Source organism: Cornus florida, unplaced genomic scaffold (assembly GCF_030987335.1).
Source record: "Cornus florida cultivar Cherokee Brave unplaced genomic scaffold, ASM3098733v1 CherokeeBrave_3.0.0_Hap2_Chr11, whole genome shotgun sequence".
NCBI lineage: Eukaryota > Viridiplantae > Streptophyta > Magnoliopsida > Cornales > Cornaceae > Cornus > Cornus florida.
The window spans coordinates 88,722,717-88,749,160 of record NW_026775581.1 but is presented as its reverse complement, the minus strand read 5'-3'; the positions used below and the strand labels follow the sequence as shown (position 1 = coordinate 88,749,160).

General features: G+C 35.6%; 1 protein-coding gene and 1 long non-coding RNA gene across 2 annotated transcripts; both read right to left on the bottom strand.

The window, feature by feature from the left end:
* Positions 1-615: 615 nt before the first annotated feature.
* LOC132287192 (ubiquitin carboxyl-terminal hydrolase 3) lies at positions 616-10,434 on the bottom strand. Its single transcript, XM_059789725.1, has 9 exons — positions 10,223-10,434; positions 9,390-9,521; positions 9,204-9,242; positions 5,681-5,786; positions 4,711-4,769; positions 4,520-4,594; positions 1,864-1,912; positions 1,640-1,716; positions 616-992 (listed from the first exon to the last, which is right to left on the bottom strand). Exons 1-9 carry the CDS (start codon positions 10,286-10,288, stop codon positions 903-905), a joined length of 693 nt encoding a protein of 230 aa, XP_059645708.1. The 5' UTR covers positions 10,289-10,434; the 3' UTR covers positions 616-902.
* A 1,318-nt stretch (positions 10,435-11,752) lies between these two features.
* Positions 11,753-17,345, bottom strand: LOC132285634 (uncharacterized). The gene is made up of 2 exons (XR_009472584.1): positions 15,289-17,345; positions 11,753-12,297 (listed from the first exon to the last, which is right to left on the bottom strand). It is a non-coding gene; the product is annotated as an uncharacterized LOC132285634 (long non-coding RNA).
* Positions 17,346-26,444: the final 9,099 nt, after the last annotated feature.

Below are 26,444 nucleotides of genomic sequence, written 5' to 3'. Positions count from 1 at the left end.
GGAGATAAAGTAACGGTAAGATTACTCTATTTTGATTTGTCACAATCTCAAAACAAAAAACACATCCGTACATAAAAATTAAAGCTGCATATGCGTTTACAAAATCATGACCGGCTCAAGCATCAAGTTGAAATTGTATGCTTATTTGTTGACTTACATGTGGTTGTTATTCCATAGTACGTGGAATAGTCGTATCCATGTTTCTATATTAATATCTCACACATGCATATCATTTTCGTGGGGGAAAAAAGTAGATTAACCATAAAGTTGCTCTATTGTGATTAGTCACAATCTCGAATCATGGGGGCCAAACGTAGAGTAACAGTAAAGTTGCTCTATTGTGATCAGTCACAATCTCGAAACAAAAAACAGCTTATCCGTACATGGAAATTAAAGCTTCATACGCCTCATGCAATGGACTAGCCCTTTACAGAGTCATGACCTGTGCAAGCATCATGCACATTACACATATATCTACTAACTTCTAACAGCAAAAGCCTAGCATTTTGCTAGTGTAAGAGCAACAACACATTCTTAGGCAAGGTTGGTTGCTGGGCTATAAGCTAAATACGTATAGGTCCTGCTATAAGCTCCTATTCAATTGCACAGTTCAAATTTTGATAAAAAGAGGAAACTCATTTAAGCCCTACAGAGAGCCATTATCTGATTATTTGCCTCAAGGCAACAGATCCATGAGTTTATGTTCTGATGTTGGTGTACACAAGCACGCACAAACCCAAGAAGGCGCTAAATGTAGGAAGCCTGCTTACTATTCTCAAAGCAGTAAAACGGGCACGCAAAAGTCTACACTATTTAATCCAAATCCGAGTTAGATTCTAGGGATAAAAGATTTAACCATATGTCACGGACTCATGTTGAGCTAAATGGCAACATTAATATCCTCAACCATCTTTCTTTGAAATAGCAATGACGTTGAAATTGATTGAGTCGGGATTTTTCTGGATCATCCCTTTTATAACTTTAGCCGCATCCTGTAACAAAACAAGATAAACAATAATGTAAACCAAAACTAAAAGGACGAGTAAATTACAGGGTCAATGCATTTTGAAGTGATGAAATAAAAGAACAAGCCTCACAGGCATCAGTTGGAGATCAAAGCAGGCTGAATTTTGATAGATAAAAGGACTTACTTCACAAGGCCCAACCAAACCAAGAAATTAAAGCTCAGATTGGATTTGTCATAAACAAGTGTTAAGATACACTCAAAATTTCACTTTGATATGCATACAGCAATGCAACCAGGTTCGGCCTAGGTAGGGTTGCCTAACAACACCCAGGCCAAACCTAGCCCCACACCCCTCTAACTAAGCTCCCCCGATGGTGGTCCGGGCTCCAGAAGTTCCAAAAACATTTGGTCTAATATTCTTCCAATTCAGAAACAAACCATTTCCTTTAATCCATTTTAAAAAGAAATGTGGTTAACTCATCCCAATTCAAAAATAAACCAACTTCTTTAATCTATATATATCTAAATATATATTTCATAAATAACTTCTTTAATCTATTTTAAAACACCAAAATCCTTAAGCTCATTAACCTCATATTAATTTTGAGTTTTTAAAACATTCTCTGATACTTGTACAACTACAATAATTAACATACCAATTAGTAAAATTACCTGCAAGAAGCTGCTTGGAGAGGTGGCACCATGTGATAATGGTCCGGACCTTCTTCCATCTAGCTCAAAAAGTTCTCCTGCAAAATAATATTTTTATAGCCAAACAGTTCATCAGGTGAAAATGCAGAGGACAAACAAATATTTACGAAAACACCTTTTTCATCAAGTATAATGACTTATTACTAGCTAGCAACTGTGAGAGAATTTTCAAAGAAATTAGGTACCATCCACACATGCGAAGCAGATAAAGTGAGTGTCCACGTTATCTGAAGCCTGTAAGGTAAGAAAGCAGAAGCATAAATTGTATAATCAATATGGAGAACTAAGATATCGGCACTCAGAATTTCTTTAAAATAACTAAAGTATGAGAGTGACGCATGAGCATGAGCATGAGCATGAGCATGAGCAAGGTTTATTAAGAGGTTACTGTAGAGCAAAAACTGTTCACGGGGGTTCCAACGCAACTGTGCTATAATGCTATATGAGAACATGACTCGTGTTATTGGCAAGTGACAAGTGACCACTGTTCAAGCTATTGCTATTACCTGTGAGTATAAAAAACTTTTATGTGCATTACAAATTAATATAGAATGGCTACAAAAAATGACTTGTTTAAGAGTGATGCAAGAACAAGGTTGTTACTATAGAGCAAAAATGTTCACGGGCGTTCCAACACTACCATACTATAATGCTGTATGAGAACATGACTCATGTTATTGGCATGTGACAAGTGACCACTGATCAAGCTATTGCTATTACCTGAGTACTAAAAACTTGCTTGCTGTTAATTGGATTATTAGTTTACTTATTTGCCTTTAGTGGTATTATAATTGTATAAAGAAGAAGAAATGAAAATATAAAATGAAAAAACACCCATGCTAAATGTTGTTGTTTGGTCTGGCAAGTGTGAACAGGATAAAACTAGGGTTTCCTTTTTGTAAGTTGTGATGTATACTGCAACTGCACCAATGACCCTTTCTTTACTGTCATTGGAAACCCATCATTTTTTAATTGCCCAAGCCCTAAACGTTATCCTATTGAAATCCAACAGCAAAAGAACATTCCCCAAAATAATGTTACCCAGTCTTCCATCCAAATATGTTGGCAGTCCAAACCGTGTAGATATCAATCTTCAAACAATGCAGTTAATGACTAATCTATGAGCATGTACAATAGTGATTTATTCAAGTTGAAGCAAACAAAGGCCAAAGAAGGATGTGATCATACAGCCAAATGGATCACAATGGTTTGACAAGGAAAGCATCACAAACCGGAAATTTCAGAGCCAAGCTTCTGAACACAATTCCCATTCAGTGCATTAAATAAATACCTGTAAGTCTCAGTTTGAGAGAAAGATAGCCTTACTTCAAATTGTGACAGGGCTCTTCTTCAATCCTTTAGATTGCAAGACAGATTTAGAGAAAGAGGAGGAGAAATCCGGGTGAGAAAATATTGGTTCAGACATAAATAGAGGGGAGAGAATAGGGTATAAAAGTTAAAACCCTCTTTTTTTTTTTTTTTGATAAGTATTAAAACCCTAACTTTTAACCATTGCAAATGGGTGAATTGAAATGCGTAATTGGGTCCAAGGTGATCCAAGGGCACTATGGCCAATAAAAAGGATATCACAGATGCAATTTACAAACGAAATGCACCTATTGCACCTGACCAAGATTCAGTTAATTTCTTAACGATAAATAGACGGCAAGGAGGTATTTGTTAGATTTTACAAAATCTTCAAGGGGTTTGTTGCACGAGTTCTAGTTTAGGGGGGTAACCCTTCATTAAATATTTAATTTAAACTTCATAAAAATTACATATAAAAATTCAGGAAAAAAAAAAAATTACATGTGAAAGCTTAAACTATTTGGCACTACCACCACCAACATAAAAACATTACTTGATTTTTATAATGAACACACATATGTACAACGTTTAAACTCATGTAATTGATCTTTCCTTACTAATAATACCTTTGAGGTCCAAAATGTATTGATATGATAACAATCTATATAGTCATATTTCTGAATCACATATACCAGTAAAATTTTGGGTTGCAACTATTGACTAATGGTGGCATAAATATTCAAAATCACAGTCGTAATAGCATTAATGCTATGTTTGGGGGTAACGAATCGGTGTCATGAATTTGGGATTCGAGGAAGTTTAGTTCAAAATTTGTACTAAATGTTTTCTAATCCCAAATACAAGGAGCCGATTCAGTGCCACCAAACAAAGCATAAGTATATATATATATATATATTTTTGATAACCAGGACGTCCGGGGCTTTGCCCCGACTAAACCACGGGACCCATGCAAGGCGACCCCCCCACACGGATCGGGTATAAGTATATTATTGTTCCAACTATCCCATTCTTGTGATGTTGAGATGTCATTCACGGTAACAGATGCCACAATTTGCCAAATCTTGGTAAGTAATACTATTTTATGCACTCCAAAACATTGGCTTGCATATCAAGTGTGAAGTCGAATGGAACAATAAACACAAGTTAATCACTTAAGACAAAAAGAATGGTATAGGTAATGGGAGTTGGGATAAATCAATAGAAGGGATTATCTATGTCTCGCCCTTTTCAGCTCATTACTCAAGCAACAGATACCAAAGTTCCCCTGCTGCGCAGAAATATCAATAATGGAAACCTAAGCCCTTATTCTACTACAAGCATCATTTATTGGATGGAGAATGTATCCTACATCATTCAACTCTCAAGTGTGGCAATAATCAGATCAAGTTACTTCCAAAATCCATATCAGGATTAAGTCAAATACCATCTCGTCTCTTTTACATTCCTAACTGTTGGTGGTCCTTAAATTAGGCCAACATAGAATGGAATTATGATTCAGAAATGAAACCTTACCTCTGTATCACCAGCAGTAGCTGCTACTGAATGAGCAACTTCCATTTCTCTATCACGTTCAAGGAAAACTGCACGCTGCACAACATTATTAGCAAGGAAGAAGTCAATTAGAACTGCCAAACAAGACAGTCATACAAGTCTCAGATCAAATACTCATTTTCGATGAAAAAGAAATGTAACAGAAAAATGACCTCCATTGGGTCCATGCTTGCAGTAGACTTGAAGAACCTATCTAAGAATGAACCCTCATCTGAAACCACAAATCCAAGAAGTGAAAAAGTGGCCATTAGTAATTAAAATAAATGGTTAAGAGCCGTCGGAAATTTAGATACACGGGCTCAATTTATATATCAACTTGCAAAGTACTTTTTTTCTTTTTCTTTTTCTTTTTCTTTCTTTTTTTGAACTTTTTATTATTATTATTTTTTTAGTTTTGTGAATAATCTTTCACGGGCAAAGAAAATAATGGAGATTCCATCACTTGGAAAAAAAGTGGTGACAGATCCAGGGATAGAGCCAAAAAATCACACAAGGGGGCCAAAGTAAATTAAGTAGATTTAATCATTCTTAATTAGGGGACCCACACTGAAGCATGAATTACCTTAAGGGAACAGATCATAAGATTTTATAAAGATGGCCGTCCATGAAAAGAGACTATGGAGTTCTTCAATCCTTATGGATCCAGGGCCCTCATTACCTTATATGTGGCTCCATCTTAATTGGATCCACTCATAGATGGCTAGAAACTTTGCTTGCAAGCAAAGTAAGCACACAACTTTTTGGAAATATTCCACTCTTTGGCATCTATTAACTAAAGTGGTCCAAAAGTAGACGAAGGACTACGGCATTTTCATGGACCCAAAACAAAAGAAATATGTGTTGAGAATAGAATGAATACAGATGTAAAGATGGCATTTTTCATAACAAACTTTTATTTCAGAACAGATTAAACCATATTATGAGTAAAATCGATGTAAGAACTCCTCATCGACTGCTGAAACATGTGCCTGGAAGCCAAAAATAACTTTATTAAATTTGTCACTTATAACTCTTACAACAAAATTCCCTATACCTATATGGTGAAGTGGTAGTATATATAACTACCAGACCCATATACAAATAAAAGCATTTTCATTCATGCAAAATAAAAAACACACTTACGAAGCTTTATCTCTGAAGAGATGTTGCCAACGCCATGAAGAAGTCCAACTGTTCCACAAGCATTTCCCACAGTTTGTCTCATGAAATAAACTTTACTGCTGATCTCCTGCATATAAATTATAAGTAGACCCTATTCTAAAACTCGATGATAAGGAAGTTCAAAACTTGATGTATGAAGTGGCTTGCAATAAAATAATGATTCACACACTTCAATGGACAAATTAATAAAACACGATATATTATATCAGACAATACCATGTAAATATTAGGAGAAACTAAATAATTTATGTTCAAACAATTTTGTAAAGCTCTTTACTTCGCTAAGTCATTTTATTTTCTGAGTTCATTCCAATATAGCTCTTTATCAGCATACTTCCTCGTACTTACTATTACATAACTCCTAAAAAGTTTAATCATTATTTACATTTTTGGACAAGTATATCCCACTAAAAGCACAAATAAAATGGGGCGCATGACCCATGTACACGAGGTATACAAAAATCAAACACAAAAAACAAGAGAAAAGACTCGCATTCCATATAAAATCTACTAAAGAATCCATGGACATAGAATAAGACCATGATCCAAAAGTATAACGTCTTCAAAGACTCTGCTTTAATATGCACCTGCATCTAGATTCTTTCAGAAGTCATTCTACTTCTTCCACCAAATACACCACTTAAGACAGAAGGGTGCCTCATAAGTCCCACCCTCCTCCAAACACACCTGTCCATAACTCCTCAACATGTCTGGGATTGTTCATTCTGTAACAACTCGACCTGGACAGGTAACAGAGAAGAACCTCGAGCTCCCTAGCAACACTACAATGAAGAGAAAATGAAGCACAGTCTCCACATCCAACTTGCACAAGCAGCAGCCATTTGCAAAAGTATAATGTCATCTATGCTCCATTAGAGGATTTCTAGCTCAAACGCTCTTCCTAGGAAAATCCCCTCCACATCATATAGAAAAAACTTCATAGAAAAATTTAAAGTTAAAAACAGTAATGTTAGCTGCTTTCCACTTGACTGAATCATAGCTCTATCAAGAAGGCAAATCCCTAAAGCAACTAAATAACTTACTGAGTCCACCCACCCACACCCTGCAGTCAAAATTATCTGCTAATGTCTCCACCTCTGCATTTCATGCACCACAATAAGCTAAAATTCTACTATATTCACCCTCACTCCTGAAAAAGCCTCAAAGCACAAAAGGACACATCTCAATTATACAACTCAACCGCATAAGCAGCACAAAATATAATCGTATCGTTAGCAAAAAATAATGAGAGACAGACATGGTAGTCCCCTCCATTTCACATACATAGATGCCCGGATGACTTCCATTGCCTGCTTCAAGAGTCTACAAAATGTCTTTATCACCAGAATAAACAACAGGGATAAGAGATCACCGCCCTTAGAACCCTCAACCTCGGGAAATAACACTCAGGAAAGTCATTACCAAAATAAAATATAAAAAATAGATAACAGAGATACAAGATCTCAATGAACATCATCATAAGCCTTCTTAACGTCAAACTTACAAACCAAACCCATAGTTGTTAAAGGCCCAAGGCGCACCAAGGCGCTAGAGGTCCTTTGGAGCCTAGGCACGAGGCGCGCGCCTGAGTGAAGTGAGGCGCACAATTGAAAATTTAAACTACCATACTAACATTCATATCTCATAAGTCATATCAATATTCTAAAAATTACTATCAAATATAAAAAAGTAAATCCATCAACTATACAAGCATCCAACAACCATAAAACAGAGCACAAATTTGTTTTCTTGAAAGGCAAAGGAAAATGTGTTTTTTGAATGGCAAAACAAAGCACAAAAAGAAATAAATATGTTAACAAAAAAATAAATAAATTGTTAAAAAGAATAAAAAAAAAAAAAAAAAAAAAAAAAAAAAAAAAGAAAACAGAGCAAAAGAAAAAAGACAGAGACGAGAGATCTAGACGAAGAGAGAGATGTAAACAAAGATAATAAGAGAGGAGAAGAGAGAGAGAGAGAGAAAAAAAAAAAAAAAAAAAAGAAAAAAAAAGAAGAAAGAAAAGAAAAAGAAGAAGAAGAAGAAGAAGAAAAGAAAGAACTGACGTGGCTTCGTCGTTCATCTCTGCAACTAGGGCTTCGTCTTCGTCTCACAATCTCATTCTATTGTTGTTCGGTTAACACTTCGACTCTTGGGCTTTCTTATTTTTTTATTCTTTTGAACAGAAGTTCCTTAAATCGTATGATTAAGCTTTCTTTTTTATTTATTAAGTTGCCAAAAGTACCCTTTTTGGCTTAAGAAATAGAACGATCGTATTTTTTTAAACAAATATTAGTGAGGCGCGCCTAACAAACAGGATGAGGTGCAACCGAGGCGCGTGCCTAGTAAACATCAGTGAGCCTAGGATGACAACAGGCACTAAACCTGAGCCTCGAGCCTAGGTGCGCCTTTAACAACACTGACCAAACCAGACTTACAACTCCTTGGCCTCGATTGAATACTGTGATTACCAACAAGGCCAGCAGCCCAGATTTGTTTCCCATAGAATTTGTTTTTTCCCCTGAAAATCACATCCCAGCCACCTTCCCAAACTCATGGCAGGTACCTTAAAAAAAACAGTTTATAAGCACTCCCCACCAAATTTATTGGATTAATATCCTTAACGTCAACTACACCCCTTTTCCAAGGCATCTAAACATGCTCAAAGAAATAGCACACAAAAGTCATCACCTTCTCCCTCGCAATTAGTTAGCAATGGTAAGAGAATGCCATAGTGAACCCTCTGGACCAGAAGTCTAATCCCCACTAAAGATTTTCACAAAGCTATTATTTCATATTTACATGTTTTTTGCCAATATCAAGCAAGTCTGAATATAATTTTGACGTATTAGTTAACTGAGAGGTAATAGGTTCAGACTGAACTTCCAAGGCAAAATTTTCAATAAAACCCAAGAAGAAAATAGAAAAGACAAGAGTGTTCAACCCAACAATCAATCCCATGGCTGTCCAGCGACATTAATAACTGATTTGGGACCACTTATTTTAGCAACAATATTTGAGTTTTACAAAATGTTTCATGTTAGCAGCAAGGTTATGCAAATCACGATCCATCTTGTAGGATTGCATGAGGCACAAATTTTGCACCGTATCAAGGCCATGAATCATTGATGGAGACTCAAAATATGCAAACACAATTGTTTAACACTTGTACATCTCTATGGTTGCCGCCAATATAATAAATCATAAACTACTTCTTATTCTTTTTTTGCATTTTCTTATTACTTGTGTCATTCTTGCCAAAGTCTAGAAAAATGGCAAGACATGGAATGCAATACTACAACTTACCCTTGTTACTGGGAAAATATATATTGCAAGCATTTAAATGCCCAATTATTCACCAGACATAAAATAGTTACAGAAAACATCCCTGGATTTGAAAGGAAAATTCAATATGAGAACATCTTCAGCACTATATCATATAAAAGTTTCACACAAATGGTGGATAAAAATTAAATCTATCAGACTCACCTTCCTTATGCCGTCCTGCTGGATTCTCTCTTCTTCACTCTGAAAACAATAAACTCTTCGTTCAAATCAAGCCATGTGTAAATCATAACCAGCACATCAAGCTACAAGCATATCTATAGAGGAAAAAAATTCAAGAACAACCTTAATCAACAAAAGCAGGAAAACAAGAATCTTAAGAAAACATACCTGAGGAGTGATGGGATAAAGAAATAGCACTGCAAGTACAGGCTTTGGGACCATTTCCAAGAGTTCTTCGTCCAAGCCATAAACATCGTAGCACTCTGCCTCATTCTCTGGAAGACCAAGGCCCCAAAGGTACTGCACCATTAAAAAAGCAAATAATTATAATTGCACCAAAATCACCTGTTAATACATTCATACAAGTAATTCTATCTGAACTAAAGTAAATCTTGTATTGCAATTTCCAATATATATAATTTTCAATCCAACCAGCCAAAATACCAAAAAAAACGTACATATTTCTGATTTTTTTAAATATATATCTAGAATTAACTGGAGTCTGGAAATCAACTCAGCCTATTTCCACATAGGGTTCAAAATCAATTCATAATGCAAACAATCAAATTATAGAAATATCAACCATTCAAGCTTAACAAGTAACTAATCCTCTAGACAATCATTGAGTGGTTCTACATTAATTGATCACTCAATCGAGCAAGAGAAACTTAAAATAAAACACCGGATTCCAAGATACCCTAATAAGCCCTGTTTGGTTTCCGAGAAAATTTTATGAATAAGAAAATATAATATAACTAGTTATCTCAGTTTCCGTTTGTTTCAGTCCGCGAAAAATGGAAAACCCACATAAATTAAACCCAAATAGTTGTGTAAGTTAGGCTCATTTGATTGCGGAAACCCTTAAATAAATGAGATATCTAAAATCCAAAAACACATCTCTTTTTTTCCGTCATTTTCTGAGCCATCGCTAATGCGAAAACAAATACTGGGTATGTATCGGCATATAATGATAAGCAGATGAGTTGAGAGAAAAAGGGTACCTGATTCATAACATCAGGGTTAGCTTCAAGAGGAAGCCATCTCTTAGCAGCAGGACTTTCGGCCATTGTAGCGTTGTAGCTCTTATCTCTCTCTCTATATAACTCTCTATATATATATGTATGTGTAAATATATATAGTATCAGCAACAGAGCAGAATACGAAAAGTGGGGTTTTTGATTGGAAAGAATTGCAACCGCGAACGTCTCTTATTTCAGGCTTTGGGTGGGTTTTATACTTTAATATGGTAAATTTTTTATTTACTAGCGTAATGTTTAGAGAGCCGTATCAATTTAATTTGTGAGGGTCACAATTATCCGAGTATTATTTATCAGCTTCATATAGAAATTGCGGGTGCAATCTCTAACTTTCTATTTTTACTCTTAAAAATAAATAAATAAATAAAATGAAGGCTATATATGAAAAATAGAAGTCAAAATGAATAATAATACTTTAAAATCTAAACGTGACTGGTGTAGATTTTACAAATTTCATTATTTTAATGAATTAATTTAAATTATAAACATTTAATTTAAACAGAAACTAATAATATTCACAGTGCGCGTTTTATATTCTTGCACAGGACTTGCTCTTTTTTTTTTTTTTGGTTAAAGTTGAAGGTTTAATTACACTTATATTATAAAAAATTTGCATATACCAAGGTTGAAATTAGAACATTACATGATAATTAAAGGGTATTAAGACTTTTCGAACTCCCAATTTATATTCTTGGTTTTTATTTTATTTTTAAATTCCTCACAAATTAGGGGAAGGGGGACTAGCACACATATTTAAAAAAACTGAAGCTTTGCCAATTAAACTATTGAGTAAATACCCTATCCTCGTGGATTTTACTGCACAAATTTGCTTAACCATGAAAATTTTGCTTACCACCTTGTACTAAAACTTAGCAAGAATTTTGTGATACACCTATTTCCTTCAATCAAGACATTAGATAATAATCACTTGATACTTCTTCAAAATCCCAATTTGAAATATTTGATGCATTTTGGCAATTTCCGAACAAGTGTTTGATTTAATGTCTTACAAACAAAACATGTGGAAGCCTTTATTTAAAATATGATGCTGCATTTTGGCCATGCAATAGCCTTGTCACTAGGGTGGCCAAGTAAAATTTGGGCACAATCTGATGAAATTGTTATATATGCTTCAAGCAGGGTTTTTATTTTTCCAAAAAACCCTTGATGTAGACAAAGCTACGATCCAATGTAGACAAATGAACTAATTATTTTCAAAACGAATAATCGCTATATCTTGTATTAGCTTGCATATTTATTACAGTATATTATTTTATAATAGCAAAGAACTCTCACAATGCTCTTAAGAAACTCGACCAAATCTCATACGAATAACTCTAGTCCTATGTGTGGGTTTGGTAATAATGGAAGGACATGGTGTCTTTCTATTATCAATAGAAAGTAGAGAGAGAGGAAAGGAACATGAGGATGAAAGAGACATCCTTGTGCATCCATTGATTTATTTCGATCCAAAATTAAGTGGAAGGTGAGAGCTAGAAAGAATGAAAAATGATGCAACCCTGTCTACAAAATAGTAAGTGTCACAATTTTTCTTCCCTCTACTCAACCAAGCAAAAGAAAAAATAATAATAACATCCCTTCCATAAGTATATCTCTTCCATCCATCCAACCAAACGGGTTATTACAGAAAATCTAATGAATGGTATCACTATCATCAAACACTAAGCATTCATTTTGTTCTTTCTGTAAGTAAAACCTCAAACCGTCCGTGGAAAGACCGCCGGTCAAGTTCAAGAGCAGTTACTTCATGCAACATAATGCATTCTTCTCATCATCTACAGAGCAGTTACCTCATACAACATATTGTAAAAGTAAAATCTGTATGTAGCACATTCTTCACAGAATCTTGAATATCTGAAACTATCGATGAGAGTCTGTCGACACATAAATCAGATATCAGCACAAAATTATATGGTCCAACTAGTTTATGTTCCCAGATATACAACAAGCGCGAACATTCATTCATCTGATTCCCTTGCCAAGAAGAGTACTAGTGCCATGCATTTATGGTTGGCCAGCTGCTCAAGAAAAATGGAAAGAGTTGAAGAAAAATTATGTAACAGTGTTATGAGGTTGACCTAATTATCACTACACCTAAGCTAAGCTTTAGATCCCTTATGGTTGAAATCTCATTAAAGCACAAATCATTGACTATATAATACCCCAGAAACGAGAAAAGGAAAACAATTAACAAAAATTTACAGCTATCGATCTGGTTATATAAGATTTTTCTATTATTACCTCATGTAAGATGAAGAAAACAAAAAATAAAATAAAAAATAAAAAAAATAAAAATAAAAAAAGAAAATTAAACTACTCTCAGGCATCACCTTTTATACCAGAAACAAAAAAACAATAAGGTAAATAAATTTAACATAGAACTAGCTCTCAACCAGGTTATATAATCCATAGAGATTTCCCAGTTCCATCGTTTCCTCGTGTAAGCTATAGAAAGAAAGCAACCAGGAAAGAGAAACATTTAAAATATTCTCAAGAATCACCTTTTATATTGCACTTACGCGCGCATACATACATATAATAACTGTCAAAAGAACAGAAGCCTAACTTTCCAACTCATTTTAGAGAACATGTGATCAATTCCTAAGCAGATTCACCTCATAAAAGAAATGTACAACACTTGCTCATGATGTCAAAATGTGGTAAGTTTAAATTTTAGGATAAAACAGGTGGAAAACTAAGCAATCTAAAACTTTATTTAGGAAACAATATTTCTGCAATTAGAAAGCTAGCCTTGTAGTCAAGTAACTGCCAGAATTATATGCTTGTGGGTTATCATATCTGAAGAAATATATGTACTAAAGTGTGCTCAGCATTTCTGGTAACATGATAATAAAAATAATAATAATAAAAAAAAAACCAGTTTGTAATATGTCTCATCCAATTATTGTCGGTGATAGCAGTTATACTACAACAATGGCAGCATATTGATTGCAGTCCACAAGCACAATGGCAAGGCTCATAGCACACACCTGTTGACATTGTAAATGACAAATTATGCAATATGACAGGAACATGGTAATTTAACATCGAGTAGAGTCTGAAAGGACCGACTTAAATAATCAAGTTCCCACTGCTGGTTTGAACATTTCATGCACAAATTTAATATGCATTTTATTCAAGGTTAGAATAATTACAATACTGTGATTTCTTGAAAATTTCATTTTAGAAATATCTGCAAAGAATGCAGTTATTGGATAAACATGAAAAGGAATTATAAGCAAAAATTACACTTTTTTCTGCTTTAATTAATCCTGCTTGAATTTCTCCTCATGTATAAGCTCATATGTAAAGAGCCACTATTTGGTGCACTAGCAAAAAGCTTGGGCTATTAAGCGTGAGAACACAGGTTTGAATTTTGAGACACTCACATTGTGTTTACAATGCTGTGAAGAATTTAAATATCAAAAGGCCATTAGAACATAAGGTGGAAAAAAATCAAAGGCAATAAAGGGATAAATTTTAGAGAATAAATATTACAAGAAAATCAACGAAATTGGAACGACGGTATTAATAAATAATGGTCAAAAATGGCAAATTAATATTAGTAATGTGGTGAAAAAAACTTCAGAGAGACTAAAGGGAATGAATGTATTCAACAAGTAAGAAACACTGTGAGGAGTCATGAAGTCCAGAAAGTAATACAAAACAAAAGAAATAGTTTCAAAATATGGCACATTTAAGAAGATGCATTAAGTGATTTATAAGAGAAATGAGGTACAAAAGAGGGTGCAAAAAATAGTTATCAGTGGGAAAAAAGTAGAGATGGGATGATTAGAGATATGGATAAAGCTAGATTTATTAAGAACATAGATAGCGACACATTAACACGAAAAAAAATACTTTCAAAACCTGTTAAATGTGGTTGGGGAAGAAATTACAAATAATGAACCTCGTTCAGTAATAATACATATGATCAAAAATTAAAGTGGAGACGCACTTAAAAAATGGGTAATAATAAGCAGTGCAGATAACATACCCATGGAGGCACAAAGAACTTTAGGGAATCTAGTATTAAATATATAATATATTTTTTTCAATGAAATTATGAAAGAAGGGAGGATAATAAATGAATGGAGAAAAACCACTACAATACCAACTGACAGAGGTACAAAATTGTGGCAGTTATCGTGAAACAAAAATTAATGAGCCATATAATGAAACTACAGGAAAGGAGAATAGAAGAAAGATTTATAAAGGAATCCACATTGTCCAATAATCAATTTGGATTTATGTCGGGAAGATGCACAATGGAAATCATTTACTTAACTAAACAATTACACAAGGTTTTCATAGACTTAGAGAGCACAAATGGATAAATTGGTGGACTTGTAAGTTCCCATCTTATAAAAATTATTCAAGACATGTATAGCAAGATAGAGTCCATAGTCCATACCACATGTGGATAGACTAGTGATTGTTTTTTAAACTTTTTATAAAAGTTGGATAACACCAAGTATCAGTGCCAAGCTCATATCTATCCACGATAGTTTTATAATGAAATAACAAAAGACACACAAGAGGACAACCCATGATGCATGTTGTGTGCCAATGACATGGTGCTAATAGAGGAAGCCTTAGGATATAATTAGAAATATGAAGCAATTCATTATAAGGAAATGGCTCAAGAATTAACAGCTGTAAAAGAAAATATATGGAATGTACCTTTAATAAATTCTCAAATAATGTGAATATAGCAATAGAAATTAAAAACCAAAGAATTAATCAAAGTAACAATTTAGGATCAATAACATAAAAGGATGAGGATGTAGATGATGATATAGTTAATAGGTTTGGCGCAGGTTGGACAAAATGGAGAAGCCTAGTTGTGTCCCAAGTGATAAAAATAAAAAATAATAATCAAATAAGTTAAAAGGAAAAAGACAGTTATTATTCCAGCTACCTTGTACAAAGCATAATGGTAAGCATTGAAAAAGAAACAACAACAACAGAGTCATGCAGCTAAAGTGAGAACACAAGGATGGGCTTACAAGAATGACTAGAAGAGATAGAGTTGATAATCAACTCATGAGGGAGATTTAAAGTGATGCCTGCTGGTGATAAAATAAGAAAAACAGGCTTAGATAGTATGGACACAGCGGCACATACAACACAGAACTATAAAACCAATCAATGAGAGAAGGAAAATTAGTTTGCTTAGAATATAAGAAACGAAATTAACATGGTATGAAATAATTAGAAATGGTTTACAAGATTAAATATAATATTAGAACAAGGATTGTAGTAGGAAAGAATGGGGAAAAGGAATTCATGTGGCAAACTAATTCATATGAGATAAGGCAAGTACGATGATAATGACAATATGTTTTCTTCTTGTCCTAAATAATCAATAGAAAAACAAAAGGATGTTTATTGCACTATTTAGAAGTTAATGAATATATAAACTCTCTAATTATATGATCCTATTATCTTCCTTAGTTCTCTTTCTTGCCTAGTCCTCTTCTAGCATTCCTCAGATATCTTTCTTTAGCCTGACATCATAGCTTCTTTTTTTTTTATCCAACTCCTATGTTTATCCAAAAGATTAGGAAACTAATTCTTTTCTATCAAAGTATTAAGTCTAGCCCATTCCATCCTTTAAGCCCTTTGATCACTTGATCAGTTACAAAATCCTAAAGACCAAACGCTCTTCCAAAAGAGTACTCACTGCATATAATTTTTTAATTAAGCTAAAACTCATTGAATTAGTTAACCACATAACAATATATTTATCTCATCAACTTATGCTCCATTTGGTTGGAGGGATGGGAAAATGGATGGAAGGAACAGAGGGAGGGATGGATGAGGCATCCCTAGGGAAGGGAAGGTCTCTCTCTCACTTTTTATTTGGTTGAATGGAAGGGATAGTAGAAAGGATTGATGGGGTGACACCTTCTTCTTTCACTTTTTTTCTTTTCTTTTTTGGTTAGAAGGAAGGAAAGGAGAGTTTTCATTTTTTTTTTTTTACCAATATCACCTCAATATGTAAACTTATAATATTCATTCTAATTTTCAGTAGGGTTTAACAGGTGATTTTGTGAATAATTGAAGGTTAAAATTGGTATTACATATTTGTAAGGTGGTTTTCTTTCTTTCCCTCCTCTCTTCCGCCCAATTTCGGACGGATAAAAATATATGGGCTTGGAGGATGCATCATACCTACTTGCTTCCTCCCTCTCTTTCCTTCCTTCCAACAAAACAAGGGAAGCGTCTTCTATCCCTTCTCTCTTCCACCCTTTCTCAATCCTTCCTTCCAACCAAACATAGCATAAAGAAACCTAATTACCATGCAACCTCTATGTGCATGAGTGTGGAATTCATATAAATAGTCCTGAACTAACACCAGAAGATTTTTGATTTGATAAAATGCACAAAATGCCTACTAAATCTACCGGGGGAAGAAATTATCTATGATTTTATTTAAAAAGAAAATTGAAAAAGAAGAGAACTACTGACGTTAAAAGATGCTTAGAACATATATTTGCACGTGTGTGGGTGTAGAGAGAGAGAGAGAGAGAGGATGCTAGAACCAATCTCATGGAAACTTGGAATCTTATTGCTGGCTAACTTGTCTAAAATGAATTGCAAACAATGAAAAATTTGGAGAAGTAAGGTATAAACTAAATGAGATGACTGGTCCTATATTCAGGCCTACACCAATTATAGTAGTACGAACTCATTAGTCATTAGTCACTCTATAAAACTGTAGCATAGGAGTGAAACTGATAAAATCATAAAGCAAAGACTATAGACATGAAACAATGGCATAGTTGGTTATACTAGAAAGACAAACCAAGGAAGCTAACTCTATAGATGAAAATTTAGAGAAGACAAAATCACACCATATTACATGTATTGGCTAAGAAAAACACTAAATAGAATTTTAAAAGCAACATCTATCACTTCAAAATATTGACGACGATGAAGGATAAGTAGTAAGAAATCAAATAATGGAGAGAAGAGAAAGGAGAGAATTTCTAATAATAATAATAAATTGCTTACATCAAGGATCATTATTTAAGCCTATCTCATTTTGCTTTGATCGTGAATCAACTTACAAGGAAAATTCAAGAGGTTCGACGCCACATGACGGTTGCTTATGATATATAATGATAAAAGTAGTCGTGAATCCTAAACACATATAAATAATTAAATATAAATAAATAAATAACAAATAATAAATATAAAAACATGATATTGATTGCTAACATTTCTGTTTATTACATTTATAATTGTCCTTGCTAATATTTCTGTTTATTGCATTTAAAATTGTCCTTGCTAATATTTCTGTTTATTGCATTTATAATTGTCATTTTTATCATAAGTAAGATTTTCATACAAATTGAAAGAGAAAAATAAACAAAGTATGCATATTTAAGTAACACAGTTATACCAAAAAAATAATCAATTAAATGTGTGAGTGTTAATGTTATTAAGAATTTTCCAATAAGTTAAATTAGTCCTTAATAGCAATAATTAAAAATTAGTGAATGAAACTTGTGTTTGTATTGAGAACATGAACTATTATCAGTTAGGTTCTCTAAATCAAAAACTAGTTGATAATTAAATTAATAAATAAGAGAATTGCTTTAAAATATAGGTGTTAACATTTTTCTAAGGGTTGTGATAGATGGGCAGATGAGTTTGACCGATTTGTTTGGCAGAACACAGGTGGCAGTCCACGTAATTAATTTTAATAATTAAAAAAATAATAATAATAAAAGGAGAAAGAATATACGGCGGATTCATCTTCCTGTGATGGAACGGCGGCGGCGATGAACTGGACTTTCTGTGATGGAACGCCAGTAAAACTGAACAGAGACAAGAGACTAACAGAAAAGATTACCGGTGACGGTGCAGAACTGGTTTGGCGACAACGAACTGGTTTGGCAACAACGATGAGAACGAACAGCGGGCCGCATAAGAAAGATGGGAATCCGGTAGAGAGAAGAACAGGTCGCCGGCGTAGGCGCGGGCTGGTCTGGTGAGGGTGCGGGACTGAGACGAGATCCGGCAGAGAGAAGGACAGGTCACCGGAGAAGGAGTCAAAGGACTGAGCAGAGATTTTGCAGAGACGTTTCATGAACGGTCCGGCGGGAGAAGCAAGAACCGACACTGAGCTTGGAACGGAGGACTGAATAAAAACCGAACGGCGGCGTCGAACCAGCGATGGTGCAAGGATGCACGGTTGATGGCAAGGTGGCGGTGAAAGAATAGTAATTTTCCCCAAGAGTGTCCCCATATTTTGAAGGGGTACTTTCGTCTAAAAATATTTGTGCCTTTAATTCCTTCTTAACTTATAGAAATACTAACACAAATGGTAATTGTTTTTGACTGCTGGAATGCCACATAGATTCTGACAAAGTAATATAATTCATCGGCGTAAATATCATTTTCCTTTTTCTAATGGGTGAATATTCATAATTTTCAAGCATCATATACAATAAAAGAAACATGGTTTGACAAAATGAGGAGAGAAATGATAATGTATGGCTGAATAGATACATAGCATTGAACGGTAAAAGGATTCACGTGGCCAATCTCAAGAAGTGGCATTCCATGAATTATAAATTTATTTAATTAGGATATTAAACTAGACATATTTGGAATAATGATCTCAAAATTCTTGAGCAGGAGGCAATAATACTAATTTTAATCATTTATTGAGTTTACTCAATTAAGCAAAACAGGAATAGATAACAAAAACCGACTCATAAAAGACAGATGTGGATACATAAGAAATCCAAGATACAGATTTACTTCAGGAAAATAAAACTACCAGGGTTTTTTTATATATATAGAAAACCGCGAAAGACACTCTCTAAAAACCTTTATTTCATTTTAACTAAATTGGAGCAAAGGTGGTGGCATGGTGTACTCTAGCTAATTTGCACGCCAAACCGCTTAAACCCTTTGTTCATCTCTTCTTTACCCTTGCCATCAATCTCTAGCTCAATGTTATTGTCACCTTCCAAACATATTACTTTCTCCCCATTCTCTCCATTCTTATAATCAATATTTATCAAGTAAAACAGTCTCTCCCCAACCTCCTCAGCATATTCACACCTATAAAAACTTACAATGTCATTTTCCTTCAATCTATGCCACAAAACAAAGTCTTTCCAGCCTGTCGTAAATACAAAGCTTTGAATATGCTTCCAGTAAGAATATTGGAAAGTCCACATACGATGATATCTATCATAAAAGGTTAATAGGGTTGGATTCACCTTACCTCTACCGTCATCTCTCTCAGAGAAAATGCTGCCAACAAGTGGGGGAAAGTACTTGGACCCATATTCGTTTGGGATGATAAATCTCCGGAGGTTAGTGATGTCGCTCAAAGTCAATTCCAACTGGAACAGATGTTGATGCAAGATCCCTGCTTCATTCATTAAGTCGTGCACACCATTTCTAATGATCGAGGATTGAATTGTTATGAAATTTACAAACTTGGATGCAAAAGATTTATCCTTGATCATTTTAAAAACCTCACAAGTGGAGTAAAGACCGAGAAACACAGCCTCCTTAGATGTGAGATCAGTCCAAGGGAAATTGAGATAATGATTTCCTCTTTGGATCTTGATAACTGCTCTATCATAAGCCATGGCAGCCTCCGCTACCACCTGACACGTCCCAAGCCATATGATTTACGATTGACGCAGATCTGTGCACCCCACTTACCATTTTTCAATGAAACCACCCCTTTGAATTTTGAGGAGGTACATTCTGCATCACCGTCTAAATATTCATTTGGTTGGTATGGGCTGATACAGTTGTTGGGGTCTAGACTTTCTACTATCATGCCTACTCTTGAGTCTGAAGCTGTACTATCCATCTCTTCTTCCATATAGCTATAAAAAGTTATCTATGGCAGAACACAGATTGGGAGGAAAGGAAGAAGAGAGAAGATGGTTGCTAATCATAGTTAAGCATTTTTCCATTTATAAGCCAAAGGTAATAATTAGGGTCTTATCTATTGATTAGAAGAGGACAAACCTTGGCGCAACAGTAAGGTTGCTCCATTGTGACCCAGAGGTCACACGTTCGAAACAAGGAAACAGTCTCTCCGTATCCGGAAGTAAGGCTGCGTACATCTAACCCTCCTTATACCTCGCAATGGCGGGAGCTTCATGCCCTGGGTTTGGCTTTTTTCTATTGATTAGCACAACCAGTTCAAGAGTCAATTACGGTAACGTTTAGTAATAGAGATAATATCGAAAGATTCCTTCAAGTGCATTTCCTTTGTCTTATTTCTATCACTCCATTATGTAGTTATCCAATCTATTTTAGCCAAACCAGACATAAAACAACTTACACCACCATATTTTGGTTAAATCCAAAATACATATTCTTAACCGGATGATTTTGGATATTTGCTCCATCAGAGTTGCACTGGTAAAACTTACTACATATTAATTAATGACTAATTACACTCAATAGGGTTTCATATGTTGGTGTGGTTCATTTTGTTTTTTGTTTTTTTTTTAGTGGATAAATAGCGGATTATAGAAAAGCACGCTCAATTGGGGAGTGCATCCCAGCTGCAAAAACTAGGCCAACGCTTCACCTGTAACCGACTCTTGAAGTGTTTGTGCCAATCAATAGACAAAACCTTAATTGTCTTTATAGATTAAAAATTTACCATAGTTGACCCTTATAACCGTACGCTAATCAATTGGAAAAACCTAATTATTACCTTGTATAAGATAAATGCAAACTATAATTAAGGTTTTCCATTTACAAGTCAAGAATTAACGATTATATCTCCACAATTGATCAACACAATGGATCAATGTCATGACCAATGTACTCTTGTTAGTGGACGATGCAAGTAGGGATGAACTGGGAACAAAATTAATATTTGGCATTATTTGCATATAGGTAGTAGCCCACAGACTCAAACCAGCAATCTCACATCTGGTAGCCCAAGCTTTTTTACTACTCCCTTTGTCCCAAAAAAAGTCTCTTTTGGGGAATATAACTTTTTAAGAGAGTAATTTTTTATGTTTTTTATTATAGTAATATGAAATGAATTTCCTAATACGCCCTTCTAAATTTGTCTTGACATTCTTTGACTAGGACACTTATTTCAAGACAAGAGGGTAAATTAGGAATATGAAAAATATAGTGCATTGAATTTTGAACTAGGACACTTATTTTTGGACAGTCAAAAAAGGAAAGGATGACACATTTTTTTGGGACGGAGGGAATATTATATTAAGCAATGACTTTTTTTTTTTTATAAGTAAAAATATATTAGAAAAACGTTCAAAAGGGGAACGTGTCCCTAATACACAAAAACGAAAGAGCAAAAGCAAAACCTACGGACCAACAGAGTCCAATAGAACAAAAAAATCATCAATCGAGGAGCAAGCGCTGCTTCTAACATAACAGAAAAGAGAGCGAAGAATAAGAGACTTAAGGTTTGCAAAAGACGATTCCTTCCCTTCAAAGTTTTTGTTATTTCGCTCTCTCCAAATACACCACCAAACACAATGTGGGGCAACCCTCCAAAAATCACGAGCATGACCAGAAATAGGGCAGCTTCTCCAAGCGTTAATTAATTGGAAAGAGTGCTTAGGCATTACCCACTGAACGCCAAAAATACTGAATATAAGATTCCAACAATCAGATGCAACAGGACAATGCATAAGAAGATGGTCCACGGACTCACCATCAGCATTACAGAGACAGCACCAGTTAACAATGGTATTACCTCTCTTACGCAGATTATCCAATGTTAGAATTTTTCCCCAAGTAGCAGTCCAAACAAAGAAGGCAACTCTAATAGGAGCTTTAGAGCGCCAAATACACTTCCATGGGAAATTATGTCCAATAAAATTAGACAAACACAAGAACATGGATCGAACTTCGTATCTACCATGAAGAGAGGGGGTCCAGAAAATATCATCACAACCTCTGCCAACATCTTTCTGTCTATACAACAGGTCCAAAAAGACGCAAACTTCTACTATCTCCCAATCCTGAAAAGAATGCCTAAAACGCACATCCCACGTAACTCCATTGTTATCAAGATGATAACAATCACTTACATAAGCATGCTTATTCTCGGCAATGCTAAAGAGACAAGGAAAGGAAAGAGACAATAACTAATCACCACACCATAAGTCTTCCCAAAATCTTACATTCATACCATTACGAACCTTGAACCGAATATTGGTAGAAAACACATCCCAACCTTTCCGAATGAACTTCCAAACGCCAACACCCCCAGTAGTAGAAACAAGACGAGAGGACCAACCTCCACTCTTCTCCCCAAAACGACACGAAATAACTCTTCTCCATTGTCGATGACGCTCTTTATCGAACCTCCATAACCACTTCCCCAATAAGGCTCTATTAAAAGGGACAAACTTCCGGATACCTAACCCACCAAACTTCAATGGTTTGCAAACCTGCTCCCAATTAACAAGATGATACTTGAACTCCTCTCCTTTTCCACCCCAAAGAAAATCTCTCTGAATTTTTCAATTTGTTCAGCAATAGAGCACGGGATTTGAAACAAACATAAGAAATATGTGGGAAGGGACGAGAGAGTGCTCTTAATAAGAGTGACCTTCCCCCCTTTCGAAAGATACTCTTTTTTCCATCCCGCTAATCTTTTTTCATACCTGTTAATCACCGGATCCCAAGTCCCCACTCTATTGAAGGAGATTCCCAAAGGTAATCCCAGATAAGGGAGTGGAAAAGCACCCACTCCACACCCAAGAACAACAGCTAAAGAGGAAATATCATAAACCTCCCCCACTGAGACAAGCACACTCTTTCCAACATTAATCTTAAGACCAGACACTGCTTGGAAGCATGTAAGAATGCACCTCAAATACCTGAGTTGGGAAACATCAACATCACAGAAAACCAAGGTATCATCTGCAAACAACAAATGGGATATCTCAATCTGGTTAGCAACATCTCTGCCAACAGTGAACCCCCTTGTATACCCCAAATCCTCTGCCTTTTTCATTAATCTACTCAATCCCTCCATGACAATAAGGAAAAGAAAAGACGACAAAGGATCTCCTTGTCTCAAACCACGCGAGCTCGGAAAAAAACCAGCAGGAGAGCCGTTCACTAGCATAGAGAACATAATTGACGAGATGCAAGATTCAATCCATTTTATCCATCGATCCCCAAACCCCATTCTCTGAAGCAAGTAAAGAAGAAATTTCCAATTCACGTGATCATAAGCTTTTTGGATGTCAAGTTTGCATAATACACCAGGAACTTCACTCTTCAACCTGGAGTGGACACATTCTCCTGCGATAAGAACGGAGTCTAAAATCTATCTACCACCAACAAAAGCATTTTGTGACTCTGAGATAATTCCATCCAAAACATTTCGCATTCTAAAAACAAGGACCTTGGCAATAAGCTTATACATACACCCCACTAAACTGATTGGCTGGAAGTCCTTAATGTCAGAGGCATTGCCCTTCTTAGGAATAAGAGCAATGAAAGATGCATTTAATGATTTCTCAAATATGCCATGAGAATGAAATTCCTAAAAAGTGCCCATTACCTCATTACGCACCACCTCCCAGCTCTCCTTCAGAAACCGCATAGTGAATCCGTCTGGCTTGGAGCTTTATCACCATTACAACTGGATAACGCCTTGAGAACTTCCTCTTCAGAGAACGGAACCTCAAGCATATCACTATCCAGCAAAGAAATAGCATCGAAATGCAAACCATCAAGTTTTGGTCTCCATTCCAAAGTCTCGGTATAGAGCTGCTAATAAAAAGAAACAATACCACCACGCACTTCATCTTCTTTCCGCAACTCTAAACCATTCACACGAATACGCCCAATGTTATTGTATCTTCTATGAGCGTTAGCAAGCCTGTGAAAGAATTTAGTATTGCGGTCACCTTCTTTAAGCCACAAAGCCCGAGATTTCTGACGCCACGAAATCTCCTCCATAGTAGCAATCTCAGCAAAAGTCGCCAGACAAGACACTCTTCTAGAGCGTAGAGATTCCGTGACTTGCCCTATCTCATCAAGACAATCAATCTCAGCAATATCAGCCAAGACTCTATTTTTCTGCCATTCAAGATTCCCAAACACATCTTTGTTCCACTTCTTAAGCTCAAATTTGAGAATCTGAAACTTCTTAGCAAGCACATAGCTAGTAAAGCCAGTAAACGTTGCTTCCTCCCACCAGGACTAGACCTTCCCTTGGAAGTCCTCAGCTCTCAACCACATATTTTCGAAACGAAATGGAGTCCATCTAGATCTCATACCTCCACAATAAAGAACTAAGGGCACATGATCAGACGTAACTCTAACCAAAGTTGCCTGAGTGACATCCAGGAACTTCTCCTCCCAATCTCCAGAAATCAGGAATCTGTCGAGCCTCGATAAAGTAACTGAGTCTCTGTCGCTAAACCAAGTGAAAGTTGCCCCTTCCAATGACAAATCAATTAGAAGGTGACCATCAATAAAGTCGGAGAACTGGGTCATCTCCGAAGACCACCTCCCCCTGTGGATCTCTCAAATGGAGACCGAACAGAATTGAAATCCCCGCCTAAGCACCAAGGCAATGACCACAATTCCTTAATGTAGCTAAGTTCCGTCCAAAAAACAGGTCTATCACAATCAATGACTCTTATAAGACTTAATTTTGATATCTTTTAAGATATGAAGAAAATATTGAAAGGTTTCTAAAGAGATATCTCTTTACACCTTTATCTTACCCATCCTATACCTCCTCAAGTTAATTGAGCCAAACCTGTAAAAAACAACTGATCCCCACCATAGTATAGGCCCAAATATTTGCATTCAGTAAAATAAGACAAGCTGCCACCATTCCCGGAGCGGTTACTGGGACCTCACAACAGGTCCCTTCCCTATTAGGTTCGGACATTCTAAGCAAGCATTCATTCTGTCTGCCTTAAGACCTCACGACTTCTTACTCGCAGAACTATTACCCGATACACATATAAGCCGCAGAGAAAGCCTCGCAGAGAGGAGACCACCTAAGACAGGCGAAAGAGAAAGAGGCCACAGACCGGTTATGCTATCTTCAATACTAAAGTTATCTCGATGATTTTGACCACTCATTCCACTAAATTTCAATATTTATGGAAACTGGCAAATCTTTTACTGCGATTTTAAAGAAAAGTGCCAATTTGAAGCCCAAAATAAAAAATTTAAAAAAATCATCTAACCAAGATGATCTTTTCAAAAATTCATTGCACTTAATGAACCCACAATTTCAAGGTTGTTTGTGACGCAGATGTAGGCCAATAACATTCACGGTACATGCATAGGGCCAGAGTTCAATCTACTCAACCCACATACTCACAATTGTTTATTATCTAACAAACCCATTTATGATGAAATATCAGGGTTAGGAGTTATGCCATCTAGTTCCAATGTAACAAAATAAGATGCCAACCACCACATTTACGACAAAAAGCAACAAAACCATAAAGACAAGAAAAGTAATCAGAAAAGGTTCCTACTTTCAATTGTGGCAGTTTCTTATCTTTAATAAACCATGGCTAAACCAATCTCCTTGCACCTTTCATTGTTGATTACTTGTTTTGCGAGGCTTGGCGCAATGGTAAGGTTGCTTCATTGTGACCTAGAGGTCACAGGTTCAAAACAAGGAAACAACTTGTTTGCATGCAGAGGTAAAGTTGCGTACATTTAACCCTTCCCGGACCCCGCAATGACGGGAGCCTCGTTCACTAGGTTTGCCCTCTAAATATAATAACATTTATTAAAATCCTAAAAGCAGCCACTTTGCGCAATTATTGTCATATGGTAGCTAAAATGTCCAATGTACCCCTCTCAGCACCCTCTATGAGTGGAGACCGCACGGGGTAATGATCCTCATTCAAGTAACCCTCTCCAACCCTTGGAATCAAATATAAATATGAGAATAACTGAGGAGGGGTTTGCTCTATTAGAAATTAATATCCATTTTTGTACCCATTACTAGTTGGTAGTCTAACATTCAATAAGAGGTTTGCTTCTGGATCGTCTTGGGTTCAAATCTCCACATTTGCATTTAATTTCCCGTTTGGTGTTCAAAAAATTTGCATTTAGTTCTAGTATGTTTATTTGGATCTCCACGTGTACACATGAAGGAGAGTGTTAAAACTTGATACTTCATGGACAT